The sequence below is a fragment of the Octopus sinensis genome, linkage group LG27 (genome assembly GCF_006345805.1).
Source record: "Octopus sinensis linkage group LG27, ASM634580v1, whole genome shotgun sequence".
NCBI classification, from domain to species: Eukaryota; Metazoa; Mollusca; class Cephalopoda; order Octopoda; family Octopodidae; genus Octopus; species Octopus sinensis.
In genome coordinates this window covers 11,046,811-11,074,123 of record NC_043023.1, presented here as the reverse complement: position 1 = coordinate 11,074,123, position 27,313 = coordinate 11,046,811, and the positions used below count along the sequence as shown (strand labels likewise).

The 27,313-nt window shown below is 38.9% G+C and overlaps 1 protein-coding gene across 1 annotated transcript; it reads left to right on the top strand.

Moving 5' to 3' along the window:
- The first annotated feature begins 349 nt into the window (after window positions 1-349).
- On the top strand, window positions 350-13,642 carry LOC118768077 (zinc finger protein 22-like). Its single transcript, XM_036513873.1, has 2 exons — window positions 350-568; window positions 13,501-13,642. Exons 1-2 carry the CDS (start codon window positions 426-428, stop codon window positions 13,640-13,642), a joined length of 285 nt encoding a protein of 94 aa, XP_036369766.1. The 5' UTR covers window positions 350-425.
- The last annotated feature ends 13,671 nt before the right edge of the window (window positions 13,643-27,313 follow it).

The window sequence follows — 27,313 nt, the reverse complement described above, 5'->3', positions numbered from 1 at the left end:
CTCCATGTCCCCCTACATGGCCTTGCTTTTTGATTTTTGAGCCAAAAAATTAACAACTTAAATCATACTTGCAAAAAGGAGCATTAAATGTACACCAATGTAATCACACAGGAGAGAAACCATATCACTGTGCTACCTGTGGTAAATCATTCTCTCAGAAAGGATACCTAGAGGGTCATAAACATACTCATACAGGAGAAAAGCCATATCACTGTGACATCTGTGGTAAATCATTCTTTCTGAATTGGTACTTAACTTGGCACAGAACGATTCATGCAGGTAACATACCATTCCACTGAAAGGTCTGTGGCAAATCATTTTTCTTTAAAGATAATTTAAATTTACATAAACGCACTCATACAGGAGAGAAGCCATATCATTGTAATATCTGTGGTAAAACATTCTCGCAAAAAGGTAACTTAACTATGCACAAACGTACTCATACGGGAGAGAAGCCATATCAGTGTGATATCTGTGGTAAATCATTCTCTCGAAATTATGCTTTAAAGAGACACCAACGTATTCATACAGGAGAGAAGCCATATCAGTGTGATATCTGTGGTAAATCATTTGCACAAAATGCTAACTTAACTAACCATGTAACTAGTATTCATACAGGACAATGACCATTTCACTACCAAAATTCAGTACGCAGGCATGGCTGTGTGGTAAGTAGCTTGTTTACCAACCACATGGTTCCGGGTCCAGTCCCACTGCGTGGAACCTTGGGCAAGTGTCTTCTACTATTGCCTCGGGCCGACCAAAGCCTTGTGAGTGGATTTGGTAGACGGAAACTGAAAAGAAGCCCGTCGTATATATATATATATATATATATAAATATAAATATATATATATATATATATGAGTGTGTGTGTTTGTGTTTCTGTGTTTGTCCCCCTAGCATTGCTTGACAATCGATGCTGGTGTGTTTATGTCCCCGTTACTTAGTGGTTTGGCAAAAGAGACCGATAGAATAAGTACTGGGCTTACAAAAAAATAAGTCCCGGGGTCGAGTTGCTCGATTAAAGGTGGTGCTCCAGCATGGCCGCAGTCAAATGACTGAAACAAGTAAAAGAGTAAAGAGAGTACACTAAATCGTACATCTGTGGTAAATTTATCTTGTAGTAGTTACATGAACCTAAACTGACATATTCACAGGAGGGAAACTGCATCATTACGATCATCATCATCGTTTAACGTCCGTTTTCCATGCTAGCATGGGTTGGACGGTTCGACCGGGATCTGGGAAGCCAGAAGGCTGCGCCAGGCTCCAGTTCGATCTGGCAGTGTTTCTACAGCTGGATGCCCTTCCTAACGCCAACCAATCCGTGAGTGTTGTGGGTGCTTTTTACGTGCCACCTGCACAGGTGCCAGACGAGGCTGGCAAACGGCCCCAATCAGATGGTGCTTTTTACGTGCCACCTGCACAGGTGCCAGACGAGGCTGGCAAACGGCCCCAATCAGATGGTGCTTTTTACATGACACCTGCACAGGTGCCAGACGAGGCTGGCAAACGGCCACGATCGGATGGTGCTTTTTACGTGCCACCGGCACGGAGGCCAGTTGGGGCAGTGCTGGCAACAGCCACGTTTGGATGGTCCTCTTATGTGCCACCGGCACTGGTATCACAGCTACAATTTCCATTGATGTTGATCGATTTCGATTTTGATTTTCAAACGAAAAATAAAAAAAGAGACCTGCTTCAAATTTTGCTCATTATTTGTGATTTTTATAGCACACACATTTGTGCATGCTATAAAAGAACAGGATACAAATGCACAAATGGTTTATTAATCTTCATGATATTGTTAAAATATTCTTAGTTTTCTCTTGTTTGGTAAAAATGTTCAGAAATGTGTTAACCCCTTACCCGGCAGAAACGAATATATGCGTTTTGACCGAAATCGTTTTTTTCTATCTCTGGCGAGTTAACTTGTCAAAAAATAGACTCACCAAAATCGACAGCAAATGAGTTCCTTTGTCTATTATAAACTCTTTTTTGACATATACGAGTATATTCGCTCACTTTATACGTCTGGCAGTGACGATTTCTGCCACCTTTCACTTGAGTAAGGCATTGAAGACCGAGTATGATTTAGTCACCTGGAGACAGTCGAAGGGTTGGAAGGCACCTTTTATGAATAGAAGTATTCACTTTGTTTTTACGTTGTTTTTTTTTTATACCTTTATATTATAACCCCACCATGTCGATAACCAAATAAAATAACATGATTTTTTTGTAAAAGTAATATGATTTATGAAAAAAACCGGTTAACTCGTTTCTGCCCACAGCGGTAATTTAAAATCAATATTATTGAATTAAAATTCATAATAAATAAGGTTTGAAATATACCTCGAAATCACCATTCAAAACATAGTAAAATAAAACAATTAAAAAATATGTCTGAAAAAATACATTTATTTTCAAAATAATTGTTGGGTAAGGGGTTAAAGTTCCAACTCATACAGGGTGGACGTGGCTGTCTGGTTAATGTGATCAGGGGTAGTTCTCAGATTGGCGAGCAATAAAGCAAAGAGAAAACCAGAATAAAGATGGTCAATATATAACAATCCTTTTGTTCAAAGGTTACCAACACATGTGGCAATAACTGAGTTGTTCTCCACATTCTTTACATGAGGTGTGGCCACATTGAAAGACTATGTTCCAACGTCTCTGCTGACATATTGTACATTTGGTTTATTCTCTGAGTTGTAATCTCATAAATTCATCTCTGGGAACCTGACAGGAATCTATGACATTAACTTGGGATCCATCTGAAATGAGAAATATACAATTCCGTGTCTGTATATTTTATTAGAAATATTAGAATCAGACAATTCACAAAAAAATTAGTCAAGTGGTTGTGTGGTAAGTAGCTTGTTTACCAACCACATGGTTCCGGGTTCAGTCCTACTGCGTGGCACCTTGGGCAAGTGTCTTCTGCTATAGCCCCGGGCTGACCAATGCCTTGTGAGTGGATTTGGTAGGTGGAAACTGAAAGAAGCCCGTCGTATATATATATATATATGCGTGTGTGTGTTTGTGTCTGTGTTTGTCCCCCTAGCATAGCTTGACAACCGATGCTGGTGTGTTTATGTCCCCGTTACTTAGCGGTTCGGCAAAAGAGCCCGATAGAATAAGTACTGGGCTTACAAAAGAATAAGTCCCGGTGTCGAGTTGCTCGATTAAAGGCGGTGCTCCAGCATGGCCGCAGTCAAATGACTGAAACAAGTAAAAATAGTAAAGAGTAAGAGTAAATGTTCTTTAGAAAAAGTGATAGAAAAGTAGAACTTTAACACTTTTTATCCCAACTTTCCTGAAGACTGTCTCTTGCTCTATCTTATGTAGTGTATTTTAAAAATTGAACCAGGACCTTCAGGATTCTGAAGCAAACTCTTTAACTTCTTGACCATGCATACACACTCAACCATTTAGGCTCGATTACATGCTTGCTTAGGGATGAAATCTATATATACAAAAAGCTGAAGTCGTCTGTGTGTGTCAGGTTTGGTAGCCTTCAACTAACACTTATTTCTTTACTATCCACAAGGGGCTAAACATAGAAGGGACCAACAAGGACAGACAAACGGATTAAGTTGATTACATCGACCCCAGTGCATAACTGGTACTTATTTAATCGACCCGAAAGGATGAAAGGCAAAGTCGACCTCGGCGGAATTTGAACTCAGAACGTAGCGGCAGACGAAATACGGCCACGCATTTCGCCCACTGTGCTAACGATTCTGCCAGCTCGCCACCTTCAACTAACACTATCTCCTCCAAGACCCTGCGGCGCAACTTGACCAAAGGCGGTGCTCCAGCATGGCCACAGTCATATGACAGAAACAAATAAAAGAGTAATAAAGAGATTCTACAAAGGTAATCCAAATCAAATAGTGAAATAAGATGATCTATAATGATTAACAGGGGTTTTGATAATTACTTGAGGAGATGTGATTCTGTGTAGATCTCATTGAAATGTTGTAATTTATAAATAGATTTGTGATCCAGTGATTAAAGATTAAGCTAGCTACGTTGTTTCTTAAAGCTTGATGGACAACAACTTGTACCATCATTACTGTTCCCTCTTAGATTTTGTCAATCCCTTATTTTAACCCTTTTGTTACCATATTTCTGTTGAGATGCTCTCTGTTTCTTTCAATTGCTTTAAATATAACAAAGAATTTAGTAAAATAACTTAGTTATCATTCAGCTAGTGTTAGGAACATAAATTGTGATTGATGTTTGGTGGGAAGATTTTAATTCAGAACTTATGAAAACAAGACATTTGTACTCAGAGCCAGAGCTGGTTTCAGCCAGGTTGGTATGAAAAGGGTTAAGAATTGTTTCTCTATTATATATTTTAAGCCTTTTGTTACCATATTTCTGTCGCGATGCTCTGTTTCTTTCAATTTTATTTGACAAAGAATTTAGTAAAATAACTTAGTTATCATTAAGCTAGTGTTAGGAACATAAATTGTGATTAAGATTTGGTGGAAGACTTTAATTCAAAACTTATGAAAACAAGGCATTTGTTCTCAGAGCCAGAGAACAGCCGGATTTGTATCAAAAGGGTTAACTGTTGTTTCTTGTATGGATGACTCTTGATTTATCAGCATTTCTTCACTCTTCCAATGTTAATCAGGGAAATGGATCATTAAAGGTAATACGGGGAGCAACATACACACACTGACCTCTATTTAATCAAGATACCAACACAGTTCCTTCTTTAATCAGTAGAGTTATGGAAAGAAGTATTAGCAGTAACAAATGTATTGGCACAAGTGACAATAAGCATCATCATCATCGTTTAACGTCCGCTTTCTATGCTAGCATGGGTTGGACGATTTGACTGAGGGCTGGCGAACCAGATGGCTGCACCAGGCTCCAGTCTTGATCTGGCAGAGTTCCTACAGCTGGATGCCCTTCCAAATGCCAACCAATCCGAGAGTGTAGTGGGTGCTTTTACGTGCCACTGGCACAGGCGCCAGTCAGGTGGTACTGGCAACAACCTCGCTCGAATGTTTTTACATGTGCCAATAAGGCGACACTGGTAAGATCACGCTTGAATGGTGCCTTTTATGTGCCACTGACACGGAAGCCAGTTAGCTGCTGTGTCAAGGATCACGCTAATATGGTGCTCTTTACGCCCCACTAGCACAGATGCCAGTCATCAAATTTGATTTTGATTTCACTTGCCTCAACAGGTCTTCGCAAGCAGAGTTTAGTGTCCAAAGAAGGAAAGGTACGCATAAGTGGGCTGGTTCTGCCCCTGGCATAGGCCATGAGGTTATGGTCTCATTTGGCTTGCCGGGTTTTCTCAAGCACAAAAACAAAAGACACAACAACTCACTGGTTTATTTTGCAAGGTTTAGTACATCACTTACCTAGTTGAAACAAATGTTTTCAGTTCCTCTTTTAAATTTGTGTCCTCAGAGACATCAAGTGGTGTGGCATTGGTGTTGTTTCGATGATAGAAGTTTGTACCTTGTTCTGCTAGATAGCATGCCACGACTATAATGGAAAGTTTGTCTATGTTGAGCTGCGAGAAAATCGATGAATGTTAAAATATAGAAGAGTACAAGACATCTTTCAGTATGCCATACAACACAATGAAAAAATATATACACAACTAGCAGTATTGCCTGGCTTTGCAAAAATCGTCACATTTAATTCAAAGCGTTAAAAATCTTATAAAAACAATTGGTATGTGTTCACAAAGTCCAAACAATTAATACGAAAACCCCCTCCAGGCTAGAATTCCATATATTTCGTCATTGGTTCATGTTTAGTATGGAACATTTCTTAAAACGTTCAACTGTGTGAGGCAGGGGAACTTGTCTATTGGTTCCATCTAGCTCTCATCTCTTTGACTGAATATTTCCTCTCAGAATATGATGACCAGCTTCCACACTCCCATTCCATCGACTGTGGCATGACTCAAGGTTTCATTAACAATTTATAAAAACTAATAATGATGAAGAGGTAAGATTTGAAGACAAATAAAATATCACAGACAAATATATGCAATTAATTAAGAACCCCAAATACTGGATTCAAATTTTGGCACAAGGCCAGCAGTTTCAGGGGAGGAAGCAAGTAGATTACATTGACCCCAGAGCTTGATTGTTATATATTTTATCAACCCTGAAAGGATAAATGCAAAGCTAACCTTGGTGGAATTTGAACTCAGGACAAAGATGAACAAAATGTGCTCAATGTGCAAACAATTCTACCAGCTTGCTCTCCTAGGAACTCTTAATAGGGAGACCCCCTTCGGTCATGAATGATCATGAGATTGCACCTAGAAAGTTACCCTCCAAGGTACAAGTCTAGCCAAGGTTGTTTATGGAAGGACAGCAGTCGCTCATGTATACCAGCTGCCCCTCTCCATACAACCGATGTTATCCAAGGGAAAGACAAAGGGGCCGATACAGCTTGGCACCTGTGATGTCGCAACTCATTTCTACAGCTGAGTTAAATGGAGCAGCGTGAAATAAAGTGTCTTGCAACATACAGCCCGGTCCGGGATTCGAACTCACAACCTCACGATTGTAAGCTCGATGCTCTAACCACTGAGCCATGTGCCTTCACAGGAACTCTTAATACTAAGTATAAAATAATATACAAATAATCAATTCTGACAAAACATCAGAAAATTTAACTTACTTTATTTTCTTGAATAAATTTTTCAACATATTCAATGTCACCTTGAATAATTTTCTTCATAATCTGAATAAACGCCATGTCTTTTTTCAAAGACAGGCGCTAGAAAAATAAACAAAAACAATTTTTTAAAAAGCTCATCATATGTATATAAATCTACACACACACACACACATGTATAAGTAATATACAGTGCAGCCTGACTGGCTCCCATGCCAGAGGCAAGTAAAAAGCACCCACTACACTCTGGGAGTTGTTGGCATTAGCAAGGGCATCCAGCTGTAGAAACCTTTCCAGATCAGATTGGAGCCTGGTGCAGCCTACTGGCTGGCCAGTCCTCAGTCAAACACATACACACAAACACAAAAATTCTCCAGGCGCAGGAGTGGCTGTGTGGTAAGGAGCTTGCTAACCAACCACATGGTTCCAGGTTCAGTCCCATTGCGTGGCACCTTGGGCAAGTGTCTTCTACTGTAGCCTCAGGCCGACGAATGCCTTGTAAGTGGATTTGGTAGACGGAAACTGAAAGAAGCCTGTCGTATATATGTGTATATATATATATATATGAGTGTGTGTGTTTGTGTGTCTGTGTTTGTCCCCCTAGCATTGCTTGACAACTGATGCTGGTGTGTTTATGTCCCCATCACTTAGTGGTTCGGCAAAAGAGACCGATAGAATAAGTACTGGGCTTACAAAAGAATAAGTCCCGGGGTCGAGTTGCTTGATTAAAGGCGGTGCTCCAGCATGACTGAAACATGTAAAAGAGTAAAAAAGGCATTAAGCTGTTATTTTTAGCATATCGAGTTTCGTGGTGAGGGCTTCACGTGCCATAGTCCTTTTGCTGTTTTTCACCATAAATCAATGCATGCAGAAACGGACAAAACATTCGCTCATTTTCACTTTTAAACAGCGGGATGGAGTGGACAAATTTTGGAGTTTTTCATAAAAAAATTTGCAATTAGAATTTGGGCGTAACTTCGTTATAAGTACCGGATACATTTCAAGAAAGTGTTTGTTTTTTTTATATATGGGGGGTTAGGGTTTGTGTTAGGGTTAGGAGAAAAGGGGGATCTTTTCCTTTTGAACGGCAGATGTCAACACAATTTCTAGTTAACTAAACACTTTTAAACTTCGTATACTGGTAGAATGTGTTTATAAAACATCTTTTTCTCTTGGCTTTGAGAAAATTCTATAGTTTGTTTGATATTTCGTCTGAAAATCTGAGCATTTCGGTAATTTTAACCAATCGATTACCTCCATTCAACTAAAATCATTTGCTGCGTCTAAAACTGAGACAACATCCTGTAACTAACCCTAAACCTCCCCCTAACCCTAAATTTTTTTTCTTAATTGTTAAATTAATTTAATTCCATTGCTTTAGATTTTTTTACACGCGTAGCAATTGAATTAAGTTAACATTAAGAAAAAAAATTTAGGGTTAGGGGGGAGGTTTAGGGTTAGTTACAGGATGTTGTCTCAGTTTTAGACGCAGCAAATGATTTTAGCTCAAAAGAGGCCATAGGATTGGTTTAAATTCGAAAAATTAAACTATGTTAAACAAACAAATTACAATTTTCTCAAGAGAGCCAAGACAAAAAAAAATGTTTTATTTTGACACATTCTACCAGTATACGAAGTTTTAAAGTGTTTAGTTAACTAGAAATTGTCTGCCATTCAAAAGGAAAAGGTTAGGGTTAGGGTTTGTGATAAGTTTAGGAGAAAAGGGTTTCTGTTATCTTCAGAAATGTAAACTAAGCCACTTACGGTACTTATACCGAAGGATCGCCAAAATTTATTTTCCCCATCCCCTCCCATATTTTTAATCTCTGTATTTTTTCACGTAGATTGAAAAAAAGATTTCGAAAAAAAGTTTAAAATAAAAAATTGCGGGGTTAAAAATTTTGAAAACATGGTTTTTCGATGACGGAATCACCGTCTTCGAAAGCATAGGAATCCGGATAAAAAACCAAATCCGGAAAGGTCAGTCAAATGGGTGGGACTCATTGTGCGCACATCCGCCATTTGGCCACACTACAAAACGAAACGTGGCCGTTGTAATACTGGTTTAAAATTTTGGCACAAGATCAGCAATTTCAGGGAGGAGATTATAGGTAATACTAGCGCTACGTTCTGAGTTCAAATTCCGCCGAGGTCGACTTTGCCTTTCATCCTTTCGGGGTCGATTAAATAAGTACCAGTTACGCACTGGGTTGATGTAATCGACTTAATAACTATGTCTGTCCTTGTTTGTCCCCTCTGTGTGTAGCCCCTTGTGGGTAATAAAGAAATAGGTACTACTAGCGAACAGTGGTCCCGGTGCGCGCTCTTGCGTACTCGCGCATCCGCACCCAGCTAGTCATGACTAGTCGATCCTTACTTTGTTTTTGCGTTTTATTTACTTTAATTAAAAAATTATTTACTTCGTGTTTTTGTGTTTTATTTACTTTGTTTAACAAAAATTATTTGCTTTGTGTAAAAAAATTACTTATTTTGTGTTTTATTTACTTTGCTAGGTAGCCGTTGTAGGGTCGACTAGTCACGACTAGCTAGCGCGGAGGCGCGACTGCGTGTGTGCACCCACCGGGACGGGACCACTGTTCGCTAGTAGTACCTCGATTATATTGCCCCTGGCAAAGAGGCGGCGAGCTGGCAGAAACGTTAGCACGCCGGGCGAAATGCGTAGCCGTATTTTGTCTGCCGTTGCGTTCTGAGTTCAAATTCCGCCGAGGTCGACTTTGCCTGTCTTCCTTTCGGGATCGATAAATTAAGTACCAGTTACGCACTGGGGTCGAAATAATCGACTTAATCCGTTTGTCTGTCCTTGTTTGTCCTCTCTGTGTTTAGCCCCTTGTGGGTCGTAAAGAAATAAGTATTAACTAGTACTTATTTCAACAACACTAGAACAATGAGAGGCTAAGAAACCTCCGGCAGCATTTGAACTCAAAACGTAAAAACAGACGAAATGGCGCTCAGAATTTTGCCCTGCACCCTAACGTTTCTGCTAACTTGCCGCCTTTTAATAATGAGGTCAAATCAAACAGTGATATTTTGAAATCGTTTAATACAAGGGCGTGGCCCTGTGGTAAGACTCTTGCTTTTCAACAACACGGTCCTGCCTCAGTCCCACGGTGGAATCTTGGGCAAGTATTTTCTACTATAGCCCCTCGTCGACGAAAGCCTGTGAGTGGATTTGGAAGACAGAAACTGAAAGAGTCCTGTGTTATATGTACAATCGAAGTAAATGAAAAAACCCAAGATGGCTGTGACCTTTTCACCAATTGGAATCTAAAACCTGTTAGGACACCCTAGAATAGTGCTTCCTAAACTATCTAGAGGCAGTTCCTTTTTTTTCCCCCCCAATGTGCCAGGGATTGGTAATATTTCTTAGTAATATTCATTTATACCGGTAATAATATATATAACAATAATAAATCTCTGAACGAGGTGTAAACAGTAAACTGCACGACAATGTGAGGTATACTAGCCATCTCAATATGGCTAACCACTAAGGGTGGGTGTTACTGTAGCTTGTAGCCCCAGGAGAACATCGTCTCCAGCTGGCTTTAGGCATAAGGGCACAGAAAGTGTGCCTAAAGCCAGCTGGAGACGATGTTCTCCTGGGGCTACAAGCTACAGTAACACCCACCCTTAGTGGTTAGACATTTTGAGATGGCTAGTATAACTCACAATATATATAACGAATATAATAAAAGCTGACATTTTAAAATCTTATATTTATTTTATAGACAAATAATACAAATACATAAGCATTTTATATTACTTTTTTTTTTCTTCTGGAAACTGCCCTATACCCACAACGTATTATTTAAAGTAAGGTGTAAGGTGGGCAAGCCCCTCGGGCGCTAAATACTCGTAGGATTAGTTTTTCTCTGTGTGTAAAGTCGAGATATACTACCTAATATCTTGACTCCAACTAGCCATTGACCGAAACCTCAGACATTACTCAACCCTGGCGGAGGTAAAGAATACGCACACCACCCGTTTTCGGCGAAACCCTAACCTTAAATACTGAGCGCGCATATTATTCACCTTCACTCTTAACTCTACCAGTGCATATCTTTTAAGGGTTAATATAGGGCGTAACAAATATCAGAAAATCAAAAAAAAAATGTGTGTAATAGGTGTAAAACAACTTCCTATGAACGAATATGAAAAAAAAAATTCGCGCACGCGAAAGGGGGGTGGGGGAGAGGCCTCGGAAAATTCACATCGGGAAGTTCCGAAAGCGTCTGAGGGGCTGACCCGGGCACCAAAACAAAAAAAAATAGTGTAATATGTGTAAAACAACTTGCTCTAAACGAATATGACAAAAAAAAATGCGCACTCGCGAAAGAGGGGTGGGGGAGAGGCCTCGGAAAATTTATATCGGGAATTTCCGAAAGCGTCTGAACCGGGCACAAAAACAAAAACAAAAACAGCGTAATAGGTGTAAAACAACTTGCTCTAAACGACTATCATGAAAAAAATGCGCGCTCGCGAAAGGGGGGTGGGGGAGAGGCTTCGGAAATTTCACATCTTCAGTCCACGGCCTTTAAACTAAGAAAAAATAGTGTAATTGGTGTAAAACTACTTGTTCTAAACGAGTATCAAGAACACACACTCACACATGAATCATAAACTCCGTATTTTTGTACATTTTTTGTCATATTCGTTTAGAGCAAGTTGTTTTACACATATTACACTATTTTTTGTTTGTTTTGGTGCCCGGGTCAGCCCCTCAGACGCTTTCGGAACTTCCCGATGTGAATTTTCCGAGGCCTCTCCCCCACCCCCCTTTCGCGTGCGCGAATTTTTTTTTTCATATTCGTTCATAGGAAGTTGTTTTACACCTATTACACACATTTTTTTTTTGATTTTCTGATAGGCGTAACGCCCTATATTAACCGTTCGGAACTGTCTGTTGTCATGGAAATCAGCAAAGACGAAACCTTTACATGATTTTCCGAACTGCTAGAAACAACAGCCAAATCTTCCGTAAAGTACACTATAACGTCTAAAAAACGAAATAAAAACAAAGGAGGATTTATGAGGTATTTGTGGGTATTGGCAAGATTCAATCGTAGAGCACACATGCATATATGTAATCACAAACATAGTATACGTATCCATAACGAACAAGTGATAGTGTTAAGTCTATGTTTAAATATTTAGTAATTCAGACAATTAAAAACTTACACTTAAGATCACCTTAATGATCTTTACTAAAAGTATGCATCATATCTTACCTGCTGTAACATTTAATTCAGTGTAATTTATAACGAAGGTGCGATTCCACAGGAAATAAAATAGCAATTAAAAAAACTGACTCGGAATTAGAAATGGCGAAACGTACTTTATTTCTGCACAGACGTAACAAGAAGAATAAATCTTAGAGCGAGTTATGAAAAGTAGCTGCAACACATCGTGACGTATATTTGCCATTTAAATATGGCTAATCCCTAAGGGTGGATGCTACTGTAGTTTGTAGCCCCAGGAGGACACCTCTAAAGCCAGCTGGAGGAGGCGTCCTCCTGGGGCTACAAACTACAGTAGCACCCCCTATTAGGGGTTAGCTATATTTAAATGGCAAATACACGTCACGATAACAAGAATAAAATCTATTTTATTTTTTGAAATCTTGCTTAAAATGTTGAATTGTTAAATGTGTTAAGATTCTAAAATTTTTATTTATGATACAAAATCAATGGATATTTGTGAGTATTTTATATCAGCTATATCTGATAGGTGTAGTACAATTCCCCCCCAGCAAGAGGAATGATTCGTAATACCTATTTCTTTACTAGCCACAAGGGGCTAAACACAAAGAGGACAAACAAGGACAGACAAACGGATTAAGTCGATTATATCGACTCCAGTGCGTAACTGGTACTTATTTAATGTCTAAGGAAAATGAATTGTGAAATAAACCTACAGAATTGTTTGTTTCGTGAAATGATACTATTAAAGATAGAAAACCCACCATACAGCTGTGATACGAGTGGGAAGACCTTTCAAACTGGACAATCAAATGCACAGCATGTTCAAACCAGAAAGAAACTGTATTCTTGTGATGTCTGTAGTGAATCATTTATTGAAAAAAGGGACTTACCCAAACACAAATACATTCATATTAAGAAACGATATCACTGTGATGGCTGTCGTAAATCACAACATCATAAGCGGAAAGTGTAACCTCTCGAAAGAGCTGTTTTTCAGTCCTGCTCCAGAGCATCGGCTGCGGGGTCACTCCAAAAAGCTCTATCTGTGACGATTTCATCTCAATCGAAGAAGAGGGGCTTTCTCCGTCCATGTTGCGGATCCGTGGAATAAGCTGCCGGACGAGATAGTGAAGATGCCGACGACCGCTCGGTTCAAAGTCTCTCTTGACCACAAGTGGCCTGAACTCTTTACATGAACACCACCCTGTACATAACTCCATGTCCCCCTACATGGCCTTGCTTTTTGATTTTTGAGCCAAAAAATTAACAACTTAAATCATACTTGCAAAAAGGAGCATTAAATGTACACCAATGTAATCACACAGGAGAGAAACCATATCACTGTGCTACCTGTGGTAAATCATTCTCTCAGAAAGGATACCTAGAGGGTCATAAACATACTCATACAGGAGAAAAGCCATATCACTGTGACATCTGTGGTAAATCATTCTTTCTGAATTGGTACTTAACTTGGCACAGAACGATTCATGCAGGTAACATACCATTCCACTGAAAGGTCTGTGGCAAATCATTTTTCTTTAAAGATAATTTAAATTTACATAAACGCACTCATACAGGAGAGAAGCCATATCATTGTAATATCTGTGGTAAAACATTCTCGCAAAAAGGTAACTTAACTATGCACAAACGTACTCATACGGGAGAGAAGCCATATCAGTGTGATATCTGTGGTAAATCATTTGCACAAAATGCTAACTTAACTAACCATGTAACTAGTATTCATACAGGACAATGACCATTTCACTACCAAAATTCAGTACGCAGGCATGGCTGTGTGGTAAGTAGCTTGTTTACCAACCACATGGTTCCGGGTCCAGTCCCACTGCGTGGAACCTTGGGCAAGTGTCTTCTACTATTGCCTCGGGCCGACCAAAGCCTTGTGAGTGGATTTGGTAGACGGAAACTGAAAAGAAGCCCGTCGTATATATATATATATAAATATAAATATATATATATATATATGAGTGTGTGTGTTTGTGTTTCTGTGTTTGTCCCCCTAGCATTGCTTGACAATCGATGCTGGTGTGTTTATGTCCCCGTTACTTAGTGGTTTGGCAAAAGAGACCGATAGAATAAGTACTGGGCTTACAAAAAAATAAGTCCCGGGGTCGAGTTGCTCGATTAAAGGTGGTGCTCCAGCATGGCCGCAGTCAAATGACTGAAACAAGTAAAAGAGTAAAGAGAGTACACTAAATCGTACATCTGTGGTAAATTTATCTTGTAGTAGTTACATGAACCTAAACTGACATATTCACAGGAGGGAAACTGCATCATTACGATCATCATCATCGTTTAACGTCCGTTTTCCATGCTAGCATGGGTTGGACGGTTCGACCGGGATCTGGGAAGCCAGAAGGCTGCGCCAGGCTCCAGTTCGATCTGGCAGTGTTTCTACAGCTGGATGCCCTTCCTAACGCCAACCAATCCGTGAGTGTTGTGGGTGCTTTTTACGTGCCACCTGCACAGGTGCCAGACGAGGCTGGCAAACGGCCCCAATCAGATGGTGCTTTTTACGTGCCACCTGCACAGGTGCCAGACGAGGCTGGCAAACGGCCACGATCGGATGGTGCTTTTTACGTGCCACCGGCACGGAGGCCAGTTGGGGCAGTGCTGGCAACAGCCACGTTTGGATGGTCCTCTTATGTGCCACCGGCACTGGTATCACAGCTACAATTTCCATTGATGTTGATTGATTTCGATTTTGATTTTCAAACGAAAAATAAAAAAAGAGACCTGCTTCAAATTTTGCTCATTATTTGTGATTTTTATAGCACACACATTTGTGCATGCTATAAAAGAACAGGATACAAATGCACAAATGGTTTATTAATCTTCATGATATTGTTAAAATATTCTTAGTTTTCTCTTGTTTGGTAAAAATGTTCAGAAACGTGTTAACCCCTTACCCGGCAGAAACGAATATATGCGTTTTGACCGAAATCGTTTTTTTCTATCTCTGGCGAGTTAACTCGTCAAAAGATAGACTCGCCAAAATCGACAGCAAACGAGTTCCTTTGTCTATTATAAACTCGTTTTTGACATATACGAGTATATTCGCTCACTTTATACGTCTGGCAGTGACGATTTCTGCCACCTTTCGCTTGAGTAAGGCATTGAAGACCGAGTATGATTTAGTCACCTGGAGACAGTCGAAGGGTTGGAAGGCACATTTTATGAATAGAAGTATTCACTTTGTTTTTACGTTGTTTTTTTTATACCTTTATATTATAACCCCACCATGTCGATAACCAAATAAAATAACATGATTTTTTGTAAAAGTAATATGATTTATGAAAAAAACCGGTTAACTCGTTTCTGCCCACAACGGTAATTTAAAATCAATATTATTGAATTAAAATTCATAATAAATAAGGTTTGAAATATACCTCAAAATCACCATTCAAAACATAGTAAAATAAAACAATTAAAAAATATGTCTGAAAAAATACATTTATTTTCAAAATAATTGTTGGGTAAGGGGGTTAAAGTTCCAACTCATACAGGGTGGACGTGGCTGTCTGGTTAATGTGATCAGGGGTAGTTCTCAGATTGGCGAGCAATAAAGCAAAGAGAAAACCAGAATAAAGATGGTCAATATATAACAATCCTTTTGTTCAAAGGTTACCAACACATGTGGCAATAACTGAGTTGTTCTCCACATTCTTTACATGAGGCGTGGCCACATTGAAAGACTATGTTCCAACGTCTCTGCTGACATATTGTACATTTGGTTTATTCTCTGAGTTGTAATCTCATAAATTCATCTCTGGGAACCTGACAGGAATCTATGACATTAACTTGGGATCCATCTGAAATGAGAAATATACAATTCCGTGTCTGTATATTTTATTAGAAATATTAGAATCAGACAATTCACAAAAAAATTAGTCAAGTGGTTGTGTGGTAAGTAGCTTGTTTACCAACCACATGGTTCCGGGTTCAGTCCTACTGCGTGGCACCTTGGGCAAGTGTCTTCTGCTATAGCCCCGGGCTGACCAATGCCTTGTGAGTGGATTTGGTAGGTGGAAACTGAAAGAAGCCCGTCGTATATATGTATATATATATATATGCGTGTGTGTGTTTGTGTGTTTGTGTTTGTCCCCCTAGCATAGCTTGACAACCGATGCTGGTGTGTTTATGTCCCCGTTACTTAGCGGTTCGGCAAAAGAGCCCGATAGAATAAGTACTGGGCTTACAAAAGAATAAGTCCCGGTGTCGAGTTGCTCGATTAAAGGCGGTGCTCCAGCATGGCCGCAGTCAAATGACTGAAACAAGTAAAAATAGTAAAGAGTAAGAGTAAATGTTCTTTAGAAAAAGTGATAGAAAAGTAGAACTTTAACACTTTTTATCCCAACTTTCCTGAAGACTGTCTCTTGCTCTATCTTATGTAGTGTATTTTAAAAATTGAACCAGGACCTTCAGGATTCTGAAGCAAACTCTTTAACTTCTTGACCATGCATACACACTCAACCATTTAGGCTCGATTACATGCTTGCTTAGGGATGAAATCTATATATACAAAAAGCTGAAGTCGTCTGTGTGTGTCAGGTTTGGTAGCCTTCAACTAACACTTATTTCTTTACTATCCACAAGGGGCTAAACATAGAAGGGACCAACAAGGACAGACAAACGGATTAAGTTGATTACATCGACCCCAGTGCATAACTGGTACTTATTTAATCGACCCGAAAGGATGAAAGGCAAAGTCGACCTCGGCGGAATTTGAACTCAGAACGTAGCGGCAGACGAAATACGGCCACGCATTTCGCCCACTGTGCTAACGATTCTGCCAGCTCGCCACCTTCAACTAACACTATCTCCTCCAAGACCCTGCGGCGCAACTTGACCAAAGGCGGTGCTCCAGCATGGCCACAGTCATATGACAGAAACAAATAAAAGAGTAATAAAGAGATTCTACAAAGGTAATCCAAATCAAATAGTGAAATAAGATGATCTATAATGATTAACAGGGGTTTTGATAATTACTTGAGGAGATGTGATTCTGTGTAGATCTCATTGAAATGTTGTAATTTATAAATAGATTTGTGATCCAGTGATTAAAGATTAAGCTAGCTCCGTTGTTTCTTAAAGCTTGATGGACAACAACTTGTACCATCATTACTGTTCCCTCTTAGATTTTGTCAATCCCTTATTTTAATCCTTTCGTTACTGTATTTATTTTGGGATGCTCTCTGTTTCTTTCAATTGCTTTAAATATAACAAAGAATTTAGTAAAATAACTTAGTTATCATTAAACTAGTGTTAGGAACATAAATTGTGATTGATGTTTGGTGGGAAGATTTTAATTCAGAACTTATGAAAACAAGACATTTGTACTCAGAGCCAGAGCTGGTTTCAGCCAGGTTGGTATGAAAAGGGTTAAGAATTGTTTCTCTATTATATATTTTAAGCCTTTTGTTACCATATTTCTGTCGCGATGCTCTGTTTCTTTCAATTTTATTTGACAAAGAATTTAGTAAAATAACTTAGTTATCATTAAGCTAGTGTTAGGAACATAAATTGTGATTAAGATTTGGTGGAAGACTTTAATTCAAAACTTATGAAAACAAGACATTTGTTCTCAGAGCCAGAGAACAGCCGGATTTGTATCAAAAGGGTTAACTGTTGTTTCTTGTATGGATGACTCTTGATTTATCAGCATTTCTTCACTCTTCCAATGTTAATCAGGGAAATGGATCATTAAAGGTAATACGGGGAGCAACATACACACACTGACCTCTATTTAATCAAGATACCAACACAGTTCCTTCTTTAATCAGTAGAGTTATGGAAAGAAGTATTAGCAGTAACAAATGTATTGGCACAAGTGACAATAAGCATCATCATCATCGTTTAACGTCCGCTTTCTATGCTAGCATGGGTTGGACGATTTGACTGAGGGCTGGCGAACCAGATGGCTGCACCAGGTAAAGAATACACACACCACCCGTTTTCGGCGAAACCCTAACCTTAAATACTGAGCGCGCATATTATTCACCTTCACTCTTAACTCTACCAGTGCATATCTTTTAAGGGTTAATATAGGGCGTAACAAATATCAGAAAATCAAAAAAAAAATGTGTGTAATAGGTGTAAAACAACTTCCTATGAACGAATATGAAAAAAAAAATTCGCGCACGCGAAAGGGGGGTGGGGGAGAGGCCTCGGAAAATTCACATCGGGAAGTTCCGAAAGCGTCTGAGGAGCTGACCCGGGCACCAAAACAAAAAAAAAATAGTGTAATATGTGTAAAACAACTTGCTCTAAACGAATATGACAAAAAAAAATGCGCTCTCGCGAAAGAGGGGTGGGGGAGAGGCCTCGGAATATTTATATCGGGAATTTCCGAAAGCGTCTGAACCGGGCACAAAAACAAAAACAAAAACAGCGTAATATGTGTAAAACAACTTGCTCTAAACGACTATCATGAAAAAAATGCGCGCTCGCGAAAGGGGGGTGGGGGAGAGGCTTCGGAAATTTCACATCTTCAGTCCACGGCCTTTAAACTAAGAAAAAATAGTGTAATTGGTGTAAAACTACTTGTTCTAAACGAGTATCAAGAACACACACTCACACATGAATCATAAACTCCGTATTTCGCAAAAAAAAAAAAATAAAGAGAAGAAATTCTGGAAAAAGTGAAGAAATGTTGGATCTCCGCCATGTGAATCAAAATACGTGTCAGAAACATCTTGAAATACTACAGAAATTATGTTACGAAAATGATAATGTATACATACCTCTTTGAGTGGTCCATCGATAATGATGATAAAGAAATGAGTTGGATTTGAACTCAGAATATTGACTAACACAACTACATACTACAAGACTCAAAATATTCAGCCAAGTCACCACCCTTTAACTAGCAATAATAATAACATCAATAACATAACAGCCAAAAGATTTATTTGTTCTGAAAATAACAATCATAGTAAATAAATATGTTCTTTAATATTCACATTCATGTGCACAGTTAAACACACTTACATACAAACAGTCACGCATGCATAATACAGAACGGAACACATAAATGAAGGATGCATTACTTAGTATATATTACATCTAGAGAATTTTGATTAATAAGTCAAATATGCAAATTATAAAGATAATTAATTGCTTTACTAAACAGTGTTGTAAAGGTGAAAAAATAAATTTGGGAAAAAAATACACGCCAAAACTAATTAATAAAGGATAATTAGGGAAGGATTGACACAAAATAATAAGTTTTTCTGTCTCTTTTTTTCTGATAAATGCATCTTAATAAGTGAGAAGAATTGCATATATCTGAACTATTTCAAAGAAAAGCATAAATTTAATGTTTAAAATAGCTTTAACCAAGGAATGAGATCCAACATTTCTTCACTTTTTCCAGAATTTCTTCTCTTTATTTTTTTTTTTTGCGAAATACGGAGTTTATGATTCATGTGTGAGTGTGTGTTCTTGATACTCGTTTAGAACAAGTCTTGATCTGGCAGAGTTCCTACAGCTGGATGCCCTTCCAAACGCCAACCAATCCGAGAGTGTAGTGGGTGCTTTTACGTGCCACCGGCACAGGCGCCAGTCAGGTGGTACTGGCAACAACCTCGCTCGAATGTTTTTACATGTGCCAATAAGGCGACACTGGTAAGATCACGCTTGAATGGTGCCTTTTATGTGCCACTGACACGGAAGCCAGTTAGCTGCTGTGTCAAGGATCACGCTAATATGGTGCTCTTTACGCCCCACTAGCACAGATGCCAGTCATCGAATTTGATTTTGATTTCACTTGCCTCAACAGGTCTTCGCAAGCAGAGTTTAGTGTCCAAAGAAGGAAAGGTACACATAAGTGGGCTGGTTCTGCCCCTGGCATAGGCCATGAGGTTATGGTCTCATTTGGCTTGCCGGGTTTTCTCAAGCACAAAAACAAAAGACACAACAACTCACTGGTTTATTTTGCAAGGTTTAGTACATCACTTACCTAGTTGAAACAAATGTTTTCAGTTCCTCTTTTAAATTTGTGTCCTCAGAGACATCAAGTGGTGTGGCATTGGTGTTGTTTCGATGATAGAAGTTTGTACCTTGTTCTGCTAGATAGCATGCCACGACTATAATGGAAAGTTTGTCTATGTTGAGCTGCGAGAAAATCGATGAATGTTAAAATATAGAAGAGTACAAGACATCTTTCAGTATGCCATACAACACAATGAAAAAATATATACACAACTAGCAGTATTGCCTGGCTTTGCAAAATGGTCACATTTAATTCAAAGCGTTAAAAATCTTATAAAAACAATTGGTATGTGTTCACAAAGTCCAAACAATTAATACGAAAACCCCCTCCAGGCTAGAATTCCATATATTTCGTCATTGGTTCATGTTTAGTATGGAACATTTCTTAAAACGTTCAACTGTGTGAGGCAGGGGAACTTGTCTATTGGTTCCATCTAGCTCTCATCTCTTTGACTGAATATTTCCTCTCAGAATATGATGACCAGCTTCCACACTCCCATTCCATCGACTGTGGCATGACTCAAGGTTTCATTAACAATTTATAAAAACTAATAATGATGAAGAGGTAAGATTTGAAGACAAATAAAATATCACAGACAAATATATGCAATTAATTAAGAACCCCAAATACTGGATTCAAATTTTGGCACAAGGCCAGCAGTTTCAGGGGAGGAAGCAAGTAGATTACATTGACCCCAGAGCTTGATTGTTATATATTTTATCAACCCTGAAAGGATAAATGCAAAGCTAACCTTGGTGGAATTTGAACTCAGGACAAAGATGAACAAAATGTGCTCAATGTGCAAACAATTCTACCAGCTTGCTCTCCTAGGAACTCTTAATAGGGAGACCCCCTTCGGTCATGAATGATCATGAGATTGCACCTAGAAAGTTACCCTCCAAGGTACAAGTCTAGCCAAGGTTGTTTATGGAAGGCCAGCAGTCGCTCATGTATACCAGCTGCCCCTCTCCATACAACCGATGTTATCCAAGGGAAAGACAAAGGGGCCGATACAGCTTGGCACCTGTGATGTCGCAACTCATTTCTACAGCTGAGTTAAATGGAGCAGCGTGAAATAAAGTGTCTTGCAACATACAGCCCGGTCCGGGATTCGAACTCACAACCTCACGATTGTAAGCTCGATGCTCTAACCACTGAGCCATGTGCCTTCACAGGAACTCTTAATACTAAGTATAAAATAATATACAAATAATCAATTCTGACAAAACATCAGAAAATTTAACTTACTTTATTTTCTTGAATAAATTTTTCAACATATTCAATGTCACCTTGAATAATTTTCTTCATAATCTGAATAAACGCCATGTCTTTTTTCAAAGACAGGCGCTAGAAAAATAAACAAAAACAATTTTTTAAAAAGCTCATCATATGTATATAAATCTACACACACACACACACACACATGTATAAGTAATATACAGTGCAGCCTGACTGGCTCCCATGCCAGAGGCAAGTAAAAAGCACCCACTATACTCTGGGAGTTGTTGGCATTAGCAAGGGCATCCAGCTGTAGAAACCTTTCCAGATCAGATTGGAGCCTGGTGCAGCCTACTGGCTGGCCAGTCCTCAGTCAAACACATACACACAAACACAAAAATTCTCCAGGCGCAGGAGTGGCTGTGTGGTAAGGAGCTTGCTAACCAACCACATGGTTCCAGGTTCAGTCCCATTGCGTGGCACCTTGGGCAAGTGTCTTCTACTGTAGCCTCAGGCCGACGAATGCCTTGTAAGTGGATTTGGTAGACGGAAACTGAAAGAAGCCTGTCGTATATATGTGTATATATATATATATATGAGTGTGTGTGTTTGTGTGTCTGTGTTTGTCCCCCTAGCATTGCTTGACAACTGATGCTGGTGTGTTTATGTCCCCATCACTTAGTGGTTCGGCAAAAGAGACCGATAGAATAAGTACTGGGCTTACAAAAGAATAAGTCCCGGGGTCGAGTTGCTTGATTAAAGGCGGTGCTCCAGCATGACTGAAACATGTAAAAGAGTAAAAAAGGCATTAAGCTGTTATTTTTAGCATATCGAGTTTCGTGGTGAGGGCTTCACGTGCCATAGTCCTTTTGCTGTTTTTCACCATAAATCAACGCATGCAGAAACGGACAAAACATTCGCTCATTTTCACTTTTAAACAGCGGGATGGAGTGGACAAATTTTGGAGTTTTTCATAAAAAAATTTGCAATTAGAATTTGGGCGTAACTTCGTTATAAGTACCGGATACATTTCAAGAAAGTGTTTGTTTTTTTTATATATGGGGGGTTAGGGTTTGTGTTAGGGTTAGGAGAAAAGGGGGATCTTTTCCTTTTGAACGGCAGATGTCAACACAATTTCTAGTTAACTAAACACTTTTAAACTTCGTATACTGGTAGAATGTGTTTATAAAACATCTTTTTCTCTTGGCTTTGAGAAAATTCTATAGTTTGTTTGATATTTCGTCTGAAAATCTGAGCATTTCGGTAATTTTAACCAATCGATTACCTCCATTCAACTAAAATCATTTGCTGCGTCTAAAACTGAGACAACATCCTGTCACTAACCCTAAACCTCCCCCCTAACCCTAACCCTAGATTTTTTTTCTTAATTGTTAATTTAATCCCATTGCTTTAGTTTTTTTTACACTCGTAACAATTAATAAAAAAAAAAATTAGGGTTAGGGGGCAGGTTTAGGGTTAGTTACAGGATGTTGTCTCAGTTTTAGATGCAGCAAATGATTTTAGCTGAAAAGAGAGCATAGGATTGGTTTAAATTCGAAAAATTAAACTACGTTAAACAAACAAATTACAATTTTCTCAAGAGAGCCAAGACAAAAAAAAATGTTTTATTTTGACACATTCTACCAGTATACGAAGTTTTAAAGTGTTTAGTTAACTAGAAATTGTCTGCCATTCAAAAGGAAAAGGTTAGGGTTAGGGTTTGTGATAAGTTTAGGAGAAAAGGGTTTCTGTTATCTTCAGAAATGTAAACTAAGCCACTTACCGAAGGATCGCCAAAATTTATTTTCCCCATCCCCTCCCATATTTTTAATCTCCGTATTTTTTCACGTAGATTGAAAAAAAGATTTCGAAAAAAAGTTTAAAATAAAAAATTGCGGGGTTAAAAATTTTGAAAACATGGTTTTTCGATGACGGAATCACCGTCTTCGAAAGCATAGGAATCCGGATAAAAAACCAAATCCGGAAAGGTCAGTCAAATGGGTGGGACTCATTGTGCGCACATCCGCCATTTGGCCACACTACAAAACGAAACGTGGCCGTTGTAATACTGGTTTAAAATTTTGGCACAAGATCAGCAATTTCAGGGAGGAGATTATAGGTAATACTAGCGCTACGTTCTGAGTTCAAATTCCGCCGAGGTCGACTTTGCCTTTCATCCTTTCGGGGTCGATTAAATAAGTACCAGTTACGCACTGGGTTGATGTAATCGACTTAATAACTATGTCTGTCCTTGTTTGTCCCCTCTGTGTGTAGCCCCTTGTGGGTAATAAAGAAATAGGTACTACTAGCGAACAGTGGTCCCGGTGCGCGCTCTTGCGTACTCGCGCATCCGCACCCAGCTAGTCATGACTAGTCGATCCTTACTTTGTTTTTGCGTTTTATTTACTTTAATTAAAAAATTATTTACTTCGTGTTTTTGTGTTTTATTTACTTTGTTTAACAAAAATTATTTGCTTTGTGTAAAAAAATTATTTATTTTGTGTTTTATTTACTTTGCTAGGTAGCCGTTGTAGGGTCGACTAGTCACGACTAGCTAGCGCGGAGGCGCGACTGCGTGTGTGCACCCACCGGGACGGGACCACTGTTCGCTAGTAGTACCTCGATTATATTGCCCCTGGCAAAGAGGCGGCGAGCTGGCAGAAACGTTAGCACGCCGGGCGAAATGCGTAGCCGTATTTTGTCTGCCGTTGCGTTCTGAGTTCAAATTCCGCCGAGGTCGACTTTGCCTGTCTTCCTTTCGGGATCGATAAATTAAGTACCAGTTACGCACTGGGGTCGAAATAATCGACTTAATCCGTTTGTCTGTCCTTGTTTGTCCTCTCTGTGTTTAGCCCCTTGTCTGTCGTAAAGAAATAAGTATTAACTAGTACTTATTTCAACAACACTAGAACAATGAGAGGCTAAGAAACCTCCGGCAGCATTTGAACTCAAAACGTAAAAACAGACGAAATGGCGCTCAGAATTTTGCCCTGCACCCTAACGTTTCTGCTAACTTGCCGCCTTTTAATAATGAGGTCAAATCAAACAGTGATATTTTGAAATCGTTTAATACAAGGGCGTGGCCCTGTGGTAAGACTCTTGCTTTTCAACAACACGGTCCTGCCTCAGTCCCACGGTGGAATCTTGGGCAAGTATTTTCTACTATAGCCCCTCGTCGACGAAAGCCTGTGAGTGGATTTGGAAGACAGAAACTGAAAGAGTCCTGTGTTATATGTACAATCGAAGTAAATGAAAAAACCCAAGATGGCTGTGACCTTTTCACCAATTGGAATCTAAAACCTGTTAGGACACCCTAGAATAGTGCTTCCTAAACTATCTAGAGGCAGTTCCTTTTTTTTCCCCCCAATGTGCCAGGGATTAGTAATATTCATTTATACCGGTAATAATATATATAACAATAATAAATCTCTGAACGAGGTGTAAACAGTAAACTGCACGACAATGTGAGGTATACTAGCCATCTCAATATGGCTAACCACTAAGGGTGGGTGTTACTGTAGCTTGTAGCCCCAGGAGAACATCGTCTCCAGCTGGCTTTAGGCATAAGGGCACAGAAAGTGTGCCTAAAGCCAGCTGGAGACGATGTTCTCCTGGGGATACAAGCTACAGTAACACCCACCCTTAGTGGTTAGACATTTTGAGATGGCTAGTATAACTCACAATATATATAACGAATATAATAAAAGCTGACATTTTAAAATCTTATATTTATTTTATAGACAAATAATACAAATACATAAGCATTTTATATTACTTTTTTTTTTCTTCTGGAAACTGCCCTATACCCACAACGTATTATTTAAAGTAAGGTGTAAGGTGGGCAAGCCCCTCGGGCGCTAAATACTCGTAGGGTTAGTTTTTCTCTGTGTGTAAAGTCGAGATATACTACCTAATATCTTGACTCCAACCAGCCATTGACCGAAACCTCAGACATTACTCAACCCTGTCGGAGGTAAAGAATACGCACACCACCCGTTTTCGGCGAAACCCTAACCTTAAATACTGAGCGCGCATATTATTCACCTTCACTCTTAACTCTACCAGTGCATATCTTTTAAGGGTTAATATGGGGCGTAACAAATATCAGAAAATCAAAAAAAAAATGTGTGTAATAGGTGTAAAACAACTTCCTATGAACGAATATGAAAAAAAAAATTCGCGCACGCGAAAGGGGGGTGGGGGAGAGGCCTCGGAAAATTCACATCGGGAAGTTCCGAAAGCGTCTGAGGAGCTGACCCGGGCACCAAAACAAAAAAAAATAGTGTAATATGTGTAAAACAACTTGCTCTAAACGAATATGACAAAAAAAAATGCGCTCTCGCGAAAGAGGGGTGGGGGAGAGGCCTCGGAATATTTATATCGGGAATTTCCGAAAGCGTCTGAACCGGGCACAAAAACAAAAACAAAAACAGCGTAATAGGTGTAAAACAACTTGCTCTAAACGACTATCATGAAAAAAATGCGCGCTCGCGAAAGGGGGGTGGGGGAGAGGCTTCGGAAATTTCACATCTTCAGTCCACGGCCTTTAAACTAAGAAAAAATAGTGTAATTGGTGTAAAACTACTTGTTCTAAACGAGTATCAAGAACACACACTCACACATGAATCATAAACTCCGTATTTCGCAAAAAAAAAAAATAAAGAGAAGAAATTCTGGAAAAAGTGAAGAAATGTTGGATCTCCGCCATGTGAATCAAAATACGTGTCAGAAACATCTTGAAATACTACAGAAATTATGTTACGAAAATGATAATGTATACATACCTCTTTGAGTGGTCCATCGATAATGATGATAAAGAAATGAGTTGGATTTGAACTCAGAATATTGACTAACACAACTACATACTACAAGACTCAAAATATTCAGCCAAGTCACCACCCTTTAACTAGCAATAATAATAACATCAATAACATAACAGCCAAAAGATTTATTTGTTCTGAAAATAACAATCATAGTAAATAAATATGTTCTTTAATATTCACATTCATGTGCACAGTTAAACACACTTACATACAAACAGTCACGCATGCATAATACAGAACGGAACACATAAATGAAGGATGCATTACTTAGTATATATTACATCTAGAGAATTTTGATTAATAAGTCAAATATGCAAATTATAAAGATAATTAATTGCTTTACTAAACAGTGTTGTAAAGGTGAAAAAATAAATTTGGGAAAAAAATACACGCCAAAACTAATTAATAAAGGATAATTAGGGAAGGATTGACACAAAATAATAATTTTTTCTGTCTCTTTTTTTCTGATAAATGCATCTTAATAAGTGAGAAGAATTGCATATATCTGAACTATTTCAAAGAAAAGCATAAATTTAATGTTTAAAATAGCTTTAACCAAGGAATGAGATCCAACATTTCTTCACTTTTTCCAGAATTTCTTCTCTTTATTTTTTTTTTTTGCGAAATACGGAGTTTATGATTCATGTGTGAGTGTGTGTTCTTGATACTCGTTTAGAACAAGTAGTTTTACACCAATTACACTATTTTTTCTTAGTTTAAAGGCCGTGGACTGAAGATGTGAAATTTCCGAAGCCTCTCCCCCACCCCCCTTTCGCGAGCGCGCATTTTTTTCATGATAGTCGTTTAGAGCAAGTTGTTTTACACCTATTACGCTGTTTTTGTTTTTGTTTTTGTGCCCGGTTCAGACGCTTTCGGAAATTCCCGATATAAATATTCCGAGGCCTCTCCCCCACCCCCCTTTCGCGTGCGCGAATTTTTTTTTTCATATTCGTTCATAGGAAGTTGTTTTACACCTATTACACACATTTTTTTTTTGATTTTCTGATATTTGTTACGCCCTATATTAACCCTTTTAAGTACATGATTCTATCGGAATCCACAGGGGTGCAGAAAATTTCCTTTATTTAAGGGTTGTCAAAGGCCTCGTTTGAGGCTTAACGTTCCGTGTTCTTTTATAGAACTTAGAAAAACTGAAGGACCACTGCAGTTATTATGTGAATCTGAGAGGGGAACATGTTGAATTGAATCATCATTAACTGATCCTCGCGCATTTCCTTTTACCCAAAGCCAGGAACTTTTCTGCACCCCTCGTAAACATTATATATTTCTTTACTATCCACAGAGGGGACAAACAAGGTTGAACTCAGAACGTAGCGGCAGACGAAATACCTATTTCTTTACTACCCACAAGGGG